At 47.9% G+C, this 16279-nt stretch overlaps 1 protein-coding gene across 1 annotated transcript in view; it reads right to left on the reverse strand.

The window, feature by feature from the left end:
- Positions 1-16279, reverse strand: part of CCDC12 (coiled-coil domain containing 12) — a 40535-nt gene that overhangs the window by 13799 nt on the left and 10457 nt on the right. The window contains exon 3 of the mRNA XM_075140882.1: positions 920-990. Coding sequence (XP_074996983.1) covers positions 920-990 — 71 coding nt within the window. The remainder of the gene's footprint in view (positions 1-919; positions 991-16279) is intronic.

The raw sequence follows: 16279 nt of genomic DNA on the forward strand, positions 1-16279 counted from the left end.
GGGCTGGAAAGCAAGAGCTGTTTATTCATTATTCATCATCATTTCCAAGATCTCCAGCTCCTGTTTCAGCTTCAGCCCAGACCTCGTGCCTCTTCCAGCACAAAACCCAACCACAGTGCCTACAAAGAAATTTCAGCCTCTGTGATGGTTCTCCAGAACCGTTCCCAGCCCCAAATCCAGGCAGGCTGGTCTCAAGAAGGGAATGCATTTTCTGCCGGGAGTTAGTCCCAAGCAGCAGCGAGGATTTTGCTCTACTTTCTCAGCAGAGCACACGTGCTCATCTGCAGCAGCATCTCTGACACACACCTCCCACAGAGGAGGTTTCTAGCTGGTAAAGCGATGAGAAAAGGTCACGTTCCACATCTTCAAACCAAACTTCACCCCCCCGTCGTCTCCAAAGGAGACCTGACGGTGGTTTTACCAGCAGGAAACCAACTGCACAGTCAGCTGGTCCTGCCAGGAGTGACACCTTGCCTCGGTTAGTTTTGTGCTCACATTTTCCGGCGACAAGAGAGAACAGCGGTGGGCCGCAGTTAAACAGCCACGTGTACCCCGCGGGCCTCCGTTCACGGGGGGAAAAAAAAATCCACACTTAAAATGACAGACGTGCAGGGGAGAGAGATGCGGCAACGGCTGTTGAATGCAAGGGAGCCTAAAGCAAGGCAGCCTAAATGCTCCCGACACCTCTGATGCACCTCCTTCCCCCTGCTACCCCCAGGAACGCTGCAAGTCAGCCCCAGGCTTTTCATCTTTATTCCCCTCATCTCAGATCATTTACACCATGAGATCAAATTCACACTAAAAGGAAATTAAATAAATTGCATGTTAGAAGCCAAGGAAAGATCCTAGTTAGCAAACACGAGAGCAACGCCTGAACAACACATACAAGAGAGACAAGCGGGAATAAATAAATAATTACTTGTGCTTGACGGTCTCCTCTTCGTCATCTTCTCTGAACTGCTTGTTCTCATGTTCGCCACTGTCCTTATTCTGAAAGAAGGAGAAGTTGATCTGTCAGGCCTTGGCCTCTCTGGAAATGCCGGAGAGCAAACAGCCGCCCAGAAACCCTCCCGGAGGGCACAGGGCAGACAAACGGCAAGGCGCGCTTTGAAACGACTTTTAAATTACGACACCTTTAAATTAAGCCTGTTTTCCTTTTCCTCCCTTTAGTATTCCGCTTGTACAGATAGCGCGATAAACAAATGTAAGAACGGGCAAGGGAAATTTAATTTTCCCCTTGGAGGCAATCACACCACTCAGCGCCGATATCCCCCTTATTACTGGTAACTGCATCAATTCAGAGAGCAAACAGCGAGCTGCAATCGATAACAGAGCTCAGAAACCTCGTCCCGTGTTTGAATTACCACCTCGCGTTAAATGGCAGAGCAAAAGGAGATCGGGGCCCTGAGCAAAACAGAGGACTGCCGGCAGCCACGTACGCCTTCACCGCGTCGCTGTGGCAGGGACCCGAAGTCAAATCCCGTGCTCCTAGATCCAGAAGAAAGGATGGCTATTATTGCGTCGGTTGGAGGGAACTACAGGCAGACAGAAGAGCTAATAAAAGTTTAGGAAGCGAGCAAGCCCACGCTCGGCTGGCTCGCGACGCAGCAGATCACCTGCAAAAGTCCAGGGAGCACACGTCAGCAGGCTTCGCACAGGTCCCTTTTCTTTCTCCGAAATAATCATTTTGGACATTTTAACAGGTTGCAAAACAAGCCGGCAGAAATCAAACAGCGATCAGCACAACAAAGGGTCTAATTTCAGCTCCAGAAGCATCGTGCAGTAACATAAATCAAATTTCTCTTTAACAGGGTGTTCGGTATTGTAAAGAGGCTCATTTTGCATCATCCAGACACTGGCACGAACAGCTTATTAGTCAAGTTACCAATTATATTTATTATCCAGACAGGCACAGATATTGAACGTTAACAATAATGAGCGGGAAAGGGGTTTGTTTGGTTCTCGCACTTATTAACAAATTTCGTTCAACCACTGAACAAAGTATGCTCCGTGACAAACACATCTGCCCTTATTTTGCGGAGCACGTTGTTATAGCAAACGCAACGAATGAACGACTTCCTTGGAAGCAGTTGCTTTTCTGATTGAACTCCCCCGCCATCCTCCAAATGAAAAGCAAAATGTGGCAGCTCGAGCAGACAGCAGATTAAGCCTTTATTTCCTTGAGCGTGGCCGGTTCCAGGAGGAATATTACCCGAGTTACCCGGGAATAAATACACAGCATTTGTAATACCTGGCTACGACTCACGTTGCCACAAACGCACGGGGGCTGTTGTGCCAACATTCATCTCTGCCTTTCAACAGGAACAGCTCAGAGACCAGAGAAATTATTTGCAAGAAATGTCCTTTCATCGTCCCGCAAATGTTACTCGTCCTTTTCGCCCGATTCAAAGAGATGAAGCCCTCCAGGTCAGTCTGTTCAAAGTCTTTTTTCAACCCTGAAATAGGTGCACATCTCTTTGGAAAATTGCACAGGAAAATTGGTTATAACCAGAACACGACCAACATCACCTTCAGATCAGAAATTACTTTGATTAATCACTCGCTCTGTTAAAAGCTTCGCTGGAGAGTTCAGACGTGTAATAGCCAACTTCAGGATACCAAAATTATTTACCAGCTAAACTTATTCCTAACCTCAAAAGGACCAGAAAGGTTTCCCTAGTCAACAGCTTACTTATCACGTGCATCTTGACTATACGAACTTTAAAACTCTATTCTGCGACCCGGGTTAAAAATTAGATTCCATGCAAACAGGAAGGTGAGCCAGGAAATAGCTCAGTCCTGGTTCAGGCTCATCAGTGACTGGAGTTGTTCAGGTTCAGCTCCTGATCAAAGGGCAAGGAAAAATGGTCCTGTCTTTTTAGAAAGGAAAAAAAAAAAAAATCATTCCTAAAACCAATATTTGGTTCAGTTTTAACTCCCTGTTTGTGATTTTATTTTTATTTTTAAGCCCATAGTAGGCTTGTGATATTTGCACAGCCACTTCTTGTTCAATAAAGACCGTGAGCTTGGCTCACAGGCGCACGTGCAGCCTGCTGTAACCTCCTGGTGCGAGCTTAGCGCTAGGTAATATCTAGACACCCTTCAGTCCACGTTATTTAAAGCTGTGGGAAGTACCTTCTTGCACTCTTAAGTCCTTTCTCATTCTTTCCATCTCTTCACATTTCTAGCGCATGCGCATAGGCCTACATTCCCCTCATTCTTGCTAGAATTTTATCGGGGAGGGTTATAAGCAGGTTCTGAAATCCTGAAGAGATCTTTGGCAAAAATACTCACATCAAGCCGTGGCTGTTCTTCCCACTGCAAGCCTGCGCTCTTTGCTGCACTGCAAATCTTTCTCTTCCCCGTACGCCTAAATAACTTGATATTGAAATCCTACCACTCTTCTAGAGCTTGCCCAAAATCCCCAATTCCAATTTATTCTCCATTATCACCCGACTATTTTCTAAAGTCCTGCTGATATTCCTAGAAAAATCGAGCACACCACCAGCAAATGCAATTTCATGCAACAGGTCCTGCGGTGCCCTCAACCAAGGACTTCTTCTCGGCTACAGCTCTCCTCGTGGTGCCTTCCCGGGCGGTGCGGAGCAGGCGCGCTGCCCTTCGGCAACGTGAGAACGGGTGCGGGAGTCTCCCTGGGGATGTCCTGAGCTGGAAGGAACGAGATACGGTCCCTCCTGTACTTCAGCAGAAGGGAACACAGGGTATTGAGGATTGCAGCACCGTTCAAGGAGACGGCATAACTGCACGTAACCATTTCCAGCCTGCTCATCACCGAGACGAATGCCCTCTAAATTACACTCCCTGCCATCATCCGCCGCTAATCAGGCTCCGCCAGACGGATCGGCGTGCAAGTGGAACACAGACGAGGTTTGAAATGGATGTCTGAAGTCAGGCTTCCCCCCTCCACCCCCAGCAAGAAAAATTAATGCTGGTTCCCTGTTTGCAAAACGGTCTGTAAACAAGATTTCGGTTTCATTAGCAGAGTGACGAAAACCCCCAGGCACGGGGCAGAGGCGACATGTGGTGAAGAGGCCGTAAACCTCCAGCAGCGTCGGGAACAGTCGCAGCTCCGCAAAGAGGCAGCTTGTCACCGACTCTACAAAAAAAAGGGGTTTCTAAAGCAATATTTGATGGATGAGCAGAGGAGGATCGCTGCTCGTCTTCCAACTGCCGAGTTTTTTGCTTGCATTTCCAGCCGGGCTGCGCTGCCTTCCCCCTGCACGCAGCCTACCACGAGGGCTCCCTGCGCTGCCTCCGAGCGCTTGAATTCACCTGAGCTGAAAAAAGGCAAAGTTATAAGATGACAGGGGCTTACTCTAGATGCTGCGCGGAGGGAGCCGTCATGGGTTTCTAAATATACATATAAATTGCAGCTGATTCAAAGCGCTTCTCGATGGTTTTACAGCGGAGCAGGCAGCAAGCGGGGTGCACAGCTAGCAGCACCCGGCCAGCCAGGCCTTGGAGAAGATCCCTCCTCTGCTTTCCACGCTTCCTCATCCAAAACGCTGGGGTTTCCCGCTGTATCAGCAAGCTGAACTTTCAATTACTTCGGCAGAAAGAGGCAATTAAAGTGTCTGCAGCCTTAGAGACTGTGCACAACGGCGGCAGGAGACGGAAGGGAAAGGACTGATTCGGTGCTCGCAGCAGCTTGGTCTGTTAGATCCGCTAACAGCTTTAATTTATTCCCCGTTACCACCGTAAAATTTTCTAAAGTCATGATGATATTCCTAAAAAAAACTCTGTTAGCTCCCTTAGAGATCATTCCTCCTCCATGAAAACCAGAGGTGCACCCCATTGCTTGGCAATGCCCGTAGCTTTGTCTAGCGATAGAAAAGCTTTACCACAGCAAGCTTTACCTGCACCTCCTGCATCCTCCAGGTGATTACTCAGAACATATCCTGAAATTGTATTCAAATCTAACACTTTAGTCTGAACAAATACAGCCAAATTCTTCAGGGAATATCTATCTGAAATCCTTGGGGTATCAACAAAGAGCTGGGGCAGAGCTGAAGTGCCGTACGACTCGACTGTCCTCACGTGCGGGCACAGCATCATCTGCAGAAGGACTGTGTGCGCACTCATCCGCTTCAGTGCAAAGGCAGCCGGAGCAGCTCACGCTGCATCCATCAGCGCTATAAATTAATCTGGCCAAGATATGAAGCCTCCTTGTTCACGTCACCTTGCCTGAGCATAGCTGAGAGATGGTGGTATTGAGAGGACCATTAATAAGTAGACAGAAAGGGGGGAAATAACGTTCCCTTGATATTCTGCTTAGTGCAGAAGTGGATGACGAACTGCCCTTGCACGGAGAAGCGATGAGGGTTTACAACCGACATCTTCCTCCTGCGCACAACCAGCCGTGCAGGCAACGGCCGCACGAACACGGAGTGCCCTCTCCTGCAGGTGCAGAACCTGAAACCACACGCAAGATACGGAGCCTGCGGTGAGGATGCTGGGCCTCCTCGGGAGCAAAGGGTTGTAGAAAGGCAGATCCCATTACCATGATCATTTGTTGATATGGAGAAGGCCTCTCAAACATGCAATTTACCTCACAGCTCCACGTTTTATCGCTGCCCCATCTCTCTCCTCTTTCTTCTCTGCCCATACTGGATTTATCCGATCCCTCAGGACTTTTGACACAGCAGCGATGTCTTGGGGTTCTCCAGTTTGTTCCACATTTTTGTCTTAAGATCTGCCCCTTCATCATCCTCTTCAAGTATTTCTGTTCAACAGTTGTGTCACAACTTTCATTTCTTAACTCAGAAGAGGAAGTATTCCTCCCCAAAACAGCGTTTGCCCTAACTATGAGCTTGTCCTTCAAGCGTTTAAATGCGTTTCCCTTTGCTCGCTGGTGGTCACTTCCCACAGGTGCGCAGCAGCAATTCAACTCTCACTGCTTTTCGGTTCATTTTCTCACATTTCAAACCTTAATGCCACAAAGGGAGCCGAAAATAACCCCTCTGCCGTTCCACTCTACTCTAGCAATTCCTCTTTTCAAGGCATCCCGTGGCGAGGTGTTTATTATTAGCTGTAAGTCATAAGATTGGAGACACACACATAAGTCTACAGGACTCTTCACCAGCTGCCTGCAAAGTCATTCCCATCCTTCAGTCTCTGGAAGGAGACACTCCAAAGATCAACTCCCAACATTAAAAAGCTTGCTCACTTGTAGTCTCCTACCTATTTTAATTTGCAGACGTCGCAACTGGCAATCTTTGGCTTGTAGCTACCAACATGAAGACTTTTGCTCCACGGACTCCCACTCTTCATAAAGAGGTCTGAGATGATAAGCGTCTAATCCACTGCCTGCTCAAGGTGTAAAGCCAAGATTTGCATCAGGTTGTTCAAAGAAGGGTGTCAGCTGCCTCTCTGCAACACCCGCAAGGCCCATAGCTTTACATGGGATCAGTTAATCGCTTGTGCTCCTAGCTGAACAGATATGGGGAATCGGATGATGTCCGCAAGGTTCCTGCAAACCCGGGATGTAAACCACGTTATTCGGTCAACAGTAATTGCATTAGTTTGCTTTCCTCCTAGCCAGCACCAGGCAGAGAGAAGAATATACCTGACAGTTCAATATCCAGAGATGGACAGTGACAACTTGGTAAAAACACTTTGTAAGCATGGCCAAGCATTGACACGTAGCAGGAGCGCAGTGAAGACGACAACTTCTGGGTCATTACTAGGGAGATGAGTCCATCTCCTGTCACCACCCACAACCTACAGTCCTGCCAGGCAGAAGTTTTATTTGCCTGCTGAAGAACAACTGGATTTTATTGAGCTCCCATTGCAAAGTATCAGGCTCCTCCAGCGTTTTGGGGAAAGCCCCAGATTTCATGTTCTACCACTTCCCGGACTGCAGGCAGGTCGTATCGCAAAGCAGGAGGTAAGCCTTGATGTTCAGCAGAGAGGAATGCGGTCGCGGAGGCATTTCTGTCATCTCTCCCAGCGCACAGCCAAACTTTACATATGAAATTACAAAACATGAGACTTATTTTACCTGCAGTAAAGCAAACTCTCCTACCCATCATGTGCTTCCCTGCGCGTGGAGCAGGTCTCAGCTACCTGCAAGAAGCATCTGCTCCGGGGAATACAGCATTTTGAGGAATACGAAACTTTCCCCTGGGCTTCAGCACATTATCATGATTTTTTCTTGCTGGTAGGAGCCTGCCCAGCTATTTGGTGCCTTCCACTGTAATAACAAGGGAAGCAGCTCACTTTGCCTCGCGTTCAAAGATGGAAGGCCAAAAGGGATGTTTATATCACCTCGCCTGACTTTTAAAATGCCTCTGATCTGGGAAGTCTCAGCCAGTTATCCCTACACTGCGGCAATCCACATCCGAGTAAAGCATCTTTTCCAAGAAAAGGGAAAGGACACAACCTTATCCTGAAGACAGCAGGCGGAGGAGCTGCTCCTTTCCTTAGCAGCTTCGCTTAAAGCCCATACGATGCTATAGCTTATTTCCAGTTGCTGGTTCCTGCCATCACTCACTTCCAAAGAGCATTTTGTACCCGATACGTTTAAAGGGTGCAAACACTCGTGCACTACGATCCAGGACACTTCTCAAATCTTTTTGATAAACCACCAGATTAACGTGGCTCTCTCTTCCTACCCCCGCCCCATCACTGACTTTTTAAGATGTCTCCAAACGCCCACACTGGACCACGTGAACCAGGGCAACCGGGAGGGGACACCATCCCTCCCCTGACCCAGGAACCCAAGAACCAGCAGCCTTCTCCACGCCGCTGGTTTCCCGGAGATGAACCCATTTTATGGACAAGCCCCGCGCAGGTGTACAGAGCACACATCCGCGTGCCCTGCAACCCCTTTTTGCTCAAAAGGGCTCAAACTTAATACAAAGAGATGACAATCGCTACTCGGACCTCACCAGCCTTCAGACTCTGAGTCAGCTGTCATTAAGCAGCAGAAAACGTACACGTATTTCCAAATGACTAATGGAAATACTGGGTGCACAGGCCCCGAAAAGCAACACTTCTGCCAGACGACGATTCCTCGTCGACAGCTATTAAGCTATCGGTTACCCATTTCAGAGCTGTGATTTTTAACCAGCATGTTGTGCAACACTAACCCTTCACTAAATCAAATTTACATGACAAAAATGACACTCCCTTCTTCTCACTCCGTTAAAAGAATTACAAATCAGGCTTTTCATCATTCTGCTCCACACAGTCAATCTGGCTTCACCCAGCTTACCCCTCTTGCCTTTATTTTTAAATAGTGGTGTTTTATTAGCACTTTTCCAGTCCTTTGGAATTTATCCAGTATTCAGAAAAGATTTAAATTGAAACGCAGCAGGCTAACAATCTCTTCGGCTGATTATTTTAGGATCCCTAGGTGCAAATTACCTACAACTGCTGATTTTAAGTGGTTTTGCTAGATGTCTAATATCCTCTCATCACCGTTGGTCTGGAAAGCAGCTCATCATTCCCATACGACACAAGTGCGTCACTTAACTCCTTCCCAAATACACTTTATAAACTGAACCTTATATTGTTTCCTTCCCTTCTCTCCACTGTCTTTTAAAAACTTCTGTCTGAAGAATTGCTTCCCCTTTTAACAGGGTTGGCCTTTACCCAAAGTTACTATAACCAAATTGCCATGTTTTGCGATCTGCCTAAATCTTCCAACCTGCATTTCCATTCCTCCCCAGCTTTAGCAGAGCTGCTTTTTCGAATCCCCCAGGCTACTCGGTTGGCCCCGCGCGCCCGTATTAAATGCAACCCAGCCAAGGCTAGCCATCCCCTGGCAACCCCTAAAAGTCAACAAAATGACCCGACAGCTTCTCCTCTTCCCAGGAACTAATACCACCTTATTTTCCTTGGGGATTGACCAGAATACTAAAGATCTCCTTATCTTTCATTTAAGGCTTAGAGGATGGTCACGTTACCAGTCAAGTGCTCCTTTGGCACAAATAACTGTCTCTTTTTGAGGAGTTAAAAAGAGGTCAGTGCTGGAACAAAGCAAGTTTGATCTCTGGAGCTATGCTCTGCCAGCCAAGCTGTAGCTGCTCCTATTCCCGCTTACTGGCTGCCGCTTACTTACAGCCAGGCAAAGCGCTCGCGTTCGAATCAGCAAGAGCAGCCCACACGACACCCCGTCCTCCTATCTCTGACAACTGGGAAGCTCCCAGGACACACAGTCTGATTTTCCACACAACAAGCGGACAACTTCACCCGTGTAACGAGCATTCATCTTGTTTGGTGGTTACGTTCACCATTTTCCTTGGTATTTCTTTGTAGGTGGCGGTCAGGTCAGCTACGAGGTCAGGACAGAGTGACGGTGCCTTGGCCCGAGCATGGCACGTACTAGTACTTTTTGCTTCCCGCTCGGCCAAGATTTAAGCTTAGATGTCCTTGAAGCCTGGCAAGGCACCGCTGTGCAGCCCTGCTCTCACCCTCGCTGCTCTTTCGAGACGTTTAATGCCAGAATGCAAAAAGCTAAGTCATAAAATGTCACCGAGTAGCTAAAGGTTTCAATTGGCTATAAAGCATGTTTTAAAACCAAACTCCAATTCTCTAAGTCGCCAAAAAAAGGCTCTCATAATAAAATTTTACAGCAAAAAGTTCTGAATATAAAAACGTCATTAAAGTATACTCAGTACCCGAGATCCACCGATACTTTTCAAAAGCTGTTTGGAAGCCATTTGCTCATAGCAACCCTTGCAGTAATTGTATAAAAACATGATTTTTAAGAGCCGGAGCTTCTGTGTCCCTGCTGCTTATTCCTTATTGAAGTCCTAATCCTGGTTCAGTCATAGCTGGTTACTATGGGAATGGTTAAATCAGAGCCCGAACAGTGTGACTGCCCAAAGAAACACACGCGAGGAACAAAACTGCCTCTGAAAATTAAACACCTTGATTTATGCCTCCAAAAAATAACCTCACATTTCCAAAAGGAAAGGTATTTTTAATACTGTCTTTTTTTTAATAATTGTGTTGTTTATACAGTAAACAAGCACGAATATTTCCTCCCTTCAAATAACCCAAAATGACTCCTAAGTGGCTGTGGTTTGCTGGTTTAAATATACCTATTATCACAATTTCAGAACCTGCATGTGTTAAACAGCAAAGACTGGAGACTCTTTCTGGCAGCAAGTTGCCGTCCCCCCGGTGAAATTAGTGGCACAGATATTCCCCTGAGATCAGAACGACAAACTTTTTGTTGAAGAAACTGCATATGTGAAAACAGAGGAGTTTCAATGAGATGGAGAAAGTTTGAGGGGGAAGAAGTAGGCACTTCTGAGCTGGAAGAACGAGACATTTCAAAGCCAGAACACTTTTTCAGGCAACAAAGAGCTAGAAAAGCCATGAATAAGCTTCTCCATCCCAATATAGTAGAAACATCACTAACTCCTTTCCGTGTAGGACACTGTCAAAGCAAAATCTAAGCTACACGGAACAAAAGCATTGGGGGAAGCTGGCTGAACCCCTGCCACATGTGGTCTACCGGTTCCTTCTAACAGCTTTGCCCAACAGACTAACGAAGAACACCGTTTCATGCCAAATTTCCTTGGCATCATCCATTTCAGACAAATTCTCACCATTCTTCTCCAGGCCCTGAATAAGTTTCAGATTACATTTCAATCTCCATCTTCACCCCAGGATTTTTCACAACACTGATCCAATCAGGTCATTGCAGTTCGCATCAGCGCAAGATGCTGCTCCAACGTCGTTACCAATTTTGTTAACGATGGACATGTGCGTGCATTGGTGTTGCTCAATTAGGTGGTTGTTGGAGGTGCTCTCGATGGTTGTTAGAGGTGCTCTGCCACTGCCCTCAAATCTGGTGCGTGTGACAAGTCCTCTCTCGGTCCCTGTGCAAGCACCTCCGGTAGCCCTCCCTATTAATGCAAAACGTTAGCGCGAAGCTGTCCTTCACAAGAACTCACCCTCCGCAGCGAAGCCAGGGCCCTGGTGCGAAGCCACGGCACGCTGTTGAGAAATACCACTGCAACCCTTCGGTGGGAAGCAGCGGGCAGCCCCACCGCGCTGGCAGGGAAAGGCTCGCACGCTGAGGGAGAAAGGATGGAGCTGCCGATTTGCAAAAGCATGAAATAATTAACATTTGAGAGGTAAAGTGGTGCTTTTCTGAGGTCTGAGACTAAAAGCACTTCTCCAAAGGGAAGATGCGCAACCAGAGCCACTGCCTTAAACGGAGCAAATGCCCATGAGGGACTACTTAGCTCCTCGTCTGCAAAGGTGCAGGAGGACCATCCTTCCTTGAAACGGCAGGGCAAATGCGTTTGAAGATGGGCAGTAAAGCATCGCTCCCTAACGCCCACTAACAGGAGTACGGGTATCGGCAATGGAAAGTTTTATGGGGTTTGTAGGCTGCGTTCAGAGCCCTGACGCATTTGAGAAGATACAGCCAGCCCTCTGAACAAGCGGTGCTGGCAGCAGGCAGAGCAGACCATCACAGCTTGTTCTACCAACGACGAAACTTCTTGATTTGAATTTGACAGGTTAATGTGCTTGCAAGAGTCATCCCATCCTCCAATAAAAGCTGTTGATTTACAGGACACAACGCTCAGGAATCAGCTGAATCTCTACCAAAAAAGGGGTTTTAACTCAAGAATTAGTTCTGTTTGTGCCAGAGAAACAGTGTGCCTGTTTTAACCCCCATCACGTCTTCTTCATGAAGTCATACAATTCCTTTCTGCGATCCAGGGGGAAAAAAAAAAACAACACAACTTTAAAAAACCACCTGTTAGTCATATTCAAGCCAAGAACCTACCACTGCCTTTAGCTGATGGGAACAATGTTCCAGTTATCTTCTTGTTCTCCTCTGGGCTGGGAAGGAAGAGAGGGCCAGGCTGGCTTGGTTGGATTTTAGAGGCATTTCAGTGAGTTAATATGTCACCTCTGTTGCTCTCTGATAAAAGCAGAAACAAAACCAAATGCTACACATGGCCAGTTTCATTTCTCCAAGGAAGGAGGGAAAAAAAAAAAGGGAGGGGGGGGAAAACATGAGAGAGACTACAACCAGGTTTGTGTTTACACACCGAGATCTTGCTGAAATGTTAAAGGTTTGCTGTAGCCAAGAAGCTCCACGCATGAATCCTCCCAATCCCCTATTTATATTAAAAAAAAAAAGTTAGATAAACTACCCAGAGTTTCACAAATGTAAGTCACAGCTTCACACGCGCTAATTAAGCGGTGCCACTTGGGTGCAAGACAAACCTAACTGCGTTTTTGGAGCTGATGACTAACCTATTTTCTGGAGGTCTCTTTTTCCTCTTCATAAATTAAACAAAGCAGCCCGTTGAAAAGCAACGCCAGCCAGCCGTGCAGCAGCACGGCCGCCGCTCCCCAGCGACCCTGCCACGGATTTTCCTTTGCTTTTTTGCATTTGACTTTGTTCTCCCAGGCAGAAAGATGCTGGGGAAACTTGCTTACTGATGGAGGTCACCAGGACCATCTTCATTAGTATTATAAATTATTTGCTTGGAGACTACGAGGGAACTAAATTTTAAGAGAAAATTCCTCTATAACTAACAGCAACCTTATGCTCCTGTAGCGAAAGGATGGCCCGGCAACACACAGCCACTCATTCAGGCTTTTTACGACACACATTATTTCAGCAACGAGATTTTAATTTCCCCATCCGTGAAATTGGGATGGTTCAAAACCACCCGAGAGGGATGCCGTGAGGATAAATGAACATACAGGCTTGGCAAATAACTCAGCAATTTCATAGATGGTGCAACCCAGGTATTTACAATCCAGCACGGAAGTAATTGGGCGTCGCAGGGAGAGACGGTGTTAATAACTGCAGTTTCTCTCTTCCGTGATTCACACAAGGTCACGGCCACGGGGGACTCTCAAGACACGCACCAAACTGGCCAAGAACAAAGCGCTTAATTGAAAAACAAAACAGCTCCTCGCAGACACACGCGCACAAAGCCTCCTTTGAACCTTTCCTTCTCCATACGCCGCGATCCTGCGCCGGGCTGCGGTGGTGGGAGGAGAGGGGCAGCGCCGAGCCACCTACACCCACCGCAAAGCATCAGCCGAGCCTCGGCTAACATTTCAGGATTGGGTTGAAAATTCAGTTCAGGGCCTCATCTTTTTTGGCTAAGGAACAAATATTTTCACTCAAAATTCATATCTTTAGTTTATCGAACTGGGCAATAACCAAGGTCCCTGCCTGGCGCTGGGACCCCAAGTCCTGACCTGCTTCAGACTTGTTTTACAGCAGAACAGTGTAATATTCACTTTTGCAAAGAGCCTGAAACATACGGAAGAAGACAGAATAAAGTGCTCAAAAGCTGAGCTTTGCTTTTTTTTTTTTTTCAAAAAGCACCAAATATGAGTGGTCCCCTATATTGGTGTGTCTCTATTTTTTTTTTTTTTTTAAAGAGTCTGACAACCTTTGGAAATGTTTAATTGTTCAGACACCACAAGAGATGCCGAAACCCCTGCAGTATCGTAGCAGCACACCAACAATTCAGACGATGGAGCCAGCAGCAAACACGGCCTTGAGCAAACAGCGTGGAAATTTAGCATAAGTATCCGACACGGAAAATGGGGAAAAAAAAGTAGACCTCTAACGGGAGAGAGCATTAAGGGCTCTTCAACAAGAGGTCAGCAAGAACCTCGGCCTCTTGTCTCCTTGGGAAACTGCCTGGAGAAAGGCTGAATTCCCCAGCGCCGCAGGGGGAACGGCTGCAGGTACCTCCAGGGAAGAGCATCGTGGTCGGAATGCTCACGCGGTGATGTCCCCGTCAGGAAGAGAAGCAGCGGTGCCTCACCGTATGGAGCGGGATGAGCTCGGATGTACCCCCAAGGATGCACGCCGCAGCTCCAACAACATGTTTTCCCATAGTTGGGTCTAATTTCTACCTCTCTGCAACAGGAAGGAGAATAACGTTGGGTTTGGGGGGGGGGAAAACAAGCCCCCCATGTTCCCTCGAAAAAAAGGCAAAATGCAGCTTTTGCTGGCCTTGTCACCAAACTCCTCGCATGGCCACAACCAACCAGGAATTAGATGGGAAGGGAGAAAGGCTCCTCTTCCACCTGCATCGAAGTGTGAGACCACTGGAGGGAACGAGCCCACAGGGATTCCCAAAACCAAGCACGGCCTGATTAACACTCAAATCGTGCGGAACAAAATGTTTTACCCGTCCATCTGCTCTACGACTGTGCTGAGTAATCCCGACCGCACAACATTTGATGCATTTTGCCGATGAGGTCAATTATGTCATTCTCGCCGTCTTATGGAGAGGCGAGAGTTAGAGATTGAAAAGCTTTTGTGCCACCGTTACTAATTGCTGCTGGTTTCGGGACAGGAGGGATTCCCCCAGCTTCCCCAGGTCTCAGCTGCTCTGCAGATCCCTGCTTGACTCGTAGCAGGTCGTCAGCCTCCGTGCTGCACTTTATCCATCCACAACCGACGGCAAGACCGGTCGCCCCTCGAGAGCTGGGGGTCCGGAGCCGTGTCGGAGCTGTGCAGGTGGGTGCACTGAAGAAAAGCAAGTTTGGGGCACTCCAGCATCTCCCAAGGATGAACAGGAGCACTGCACCGCAGAGAGCGCCTGCTGGAAAACCTCAGTCTCGAGTGCCTTTCAAATTCATTAAATCAATTATCCCAGGTGCCAGCTCTGTGTGTTGTTACTCAAAATAATCCCATCACGCTCCATTATTTATACCTGGGCACTGGCTGTCACAGGCTTAAAAATAAATATATCTCACCTGGCTTCCCAGTTCGTCAGCCCTGGCTCAGCGAGAAGCCTCCTTTCGGGCTGGCCTCGCTGGCACTGCCAGCCTGCAGCCTGTCCCCTGTCCCATCTGTGGTGGCCGTGCCAGAGCCCCCCCTGCATCCCCACCCTCCGTCCATCCCCACCAGCCGCACCTTCCCATCACCGGCGCTCACCTCGCCCGGTGGGAAACCACTTCAAGGACTTACCCTCCCACAAAAATTAAACCAAACTAACCAAACAAAAGGGGAAAAAAACCATAAAAATAAAAGCCGGTTAGCTTCCTGAACCAGTTCACGGTGGGGTCAAACACACGCCAGCACAGGCAGCGACAGGCAGGATGCGGCCGCAGTAGGATCAACTCAGACGGGTGTAGGAGGTTGTTAACCTCCAGCCTACAGCCGGTACGATGCACGAGAGTCAGCACCTAAAACAAAGGTCCGGCCGCCCTCCTCCCCACCCCTCCTGTTCGCAAGGTCTCCCTGTTAACCAGATGCAGGGATCGAAGCAGACAGAAACCAAGCGTTTCCCTTTTCCTGCTGGGTCGGTTTAACCTGACTGGGTTTGTTTGAACCTCAGCTCACCGGAGGGAGGGCAGAGAGAGCGGCAAAAGCAGGACCACTTTCCTCCCCGGTAGCGTTGGCTCACGACTGCAAGGCGGCATCTTGGGAACTACAGACGAAGCAAAATACTTGTATTTATTTGGCTCCCTTGCATAAAACCTGTCAAACAGTGCATGGAGGAGACAGCTGTGACTGTCACCGTTTCCAGTGATTATGGCAAGGAGCTGTGAATAAACAGACGTGAATTTGAGTCTTGACTATAACCACCAACTTGGTACTACACCCTTAAGGGAAACAAAGAGACCCACCTTCCTAAAAAAGCAAGCATAGCTCCTTATTTCACGGGGCTATCATCAGCAATGCACAGACAAAACACTATTAACCTGCAAGCTTTTACTTCCCACCTTGTATTTGTTGTGTACAGTGCTGTTTTAAGTAATTATATCTTGGCGCTCCTCTACTCCCAGACCTTATTTCTCAGCCTTTCCTAACCACACGGTCACAAAAGGTTTCCAGCGCTTTAAAAAAAAAAAACAAAACACAAACCATATTTCACACAATCAGCTTCCAAGCCAGAGCTGCCCACAAGACAAACAAAGTGAGTGTTCAAGAATATATTGCTTTTCAGGTTTTACTATCAGGTTTTCCCTGCGGATACCAATCAAGCAACACAACGCCAGAGCCTGCCTGGCCAAGGACCTCGCTGCGGGCACCAAGAAACACCAGAGATCTCCAGCAAAATCCAAATCCAAAAAAAAAAAGGGGGTCCAAGCCCCTTTGATCCCATCTTCCTCATCACCCCAGCGATGCCCAAGCCCCGTCACCCCAGGGATGCCCAAGCCCCGTCACCCCAGACCCCGGGGTACACCAACACGGCTCTGGAGGAACCTCTTGTCTCAAAGTCAACAACGTTCATGGGGTGGCATCGTAGAGAAGCGCCTCAAGGAACATTTCCCAAGGCTAGATGACCAACCGCTC

The sequence above is a fragment of the Calonectris borealis genome, chromosome 2 (assembly GCF_964195595.1).
Source record: "Calonectris borealis chromosome 2, bCalBor7.hap1.2, whole genome shotgun sequence".
Lineage (NCBI taxonomy): Eukaryota > Metazoa > Chordata > Aves > Procellariiformes > Procellariidae > Calonectris > Calonectris borealis.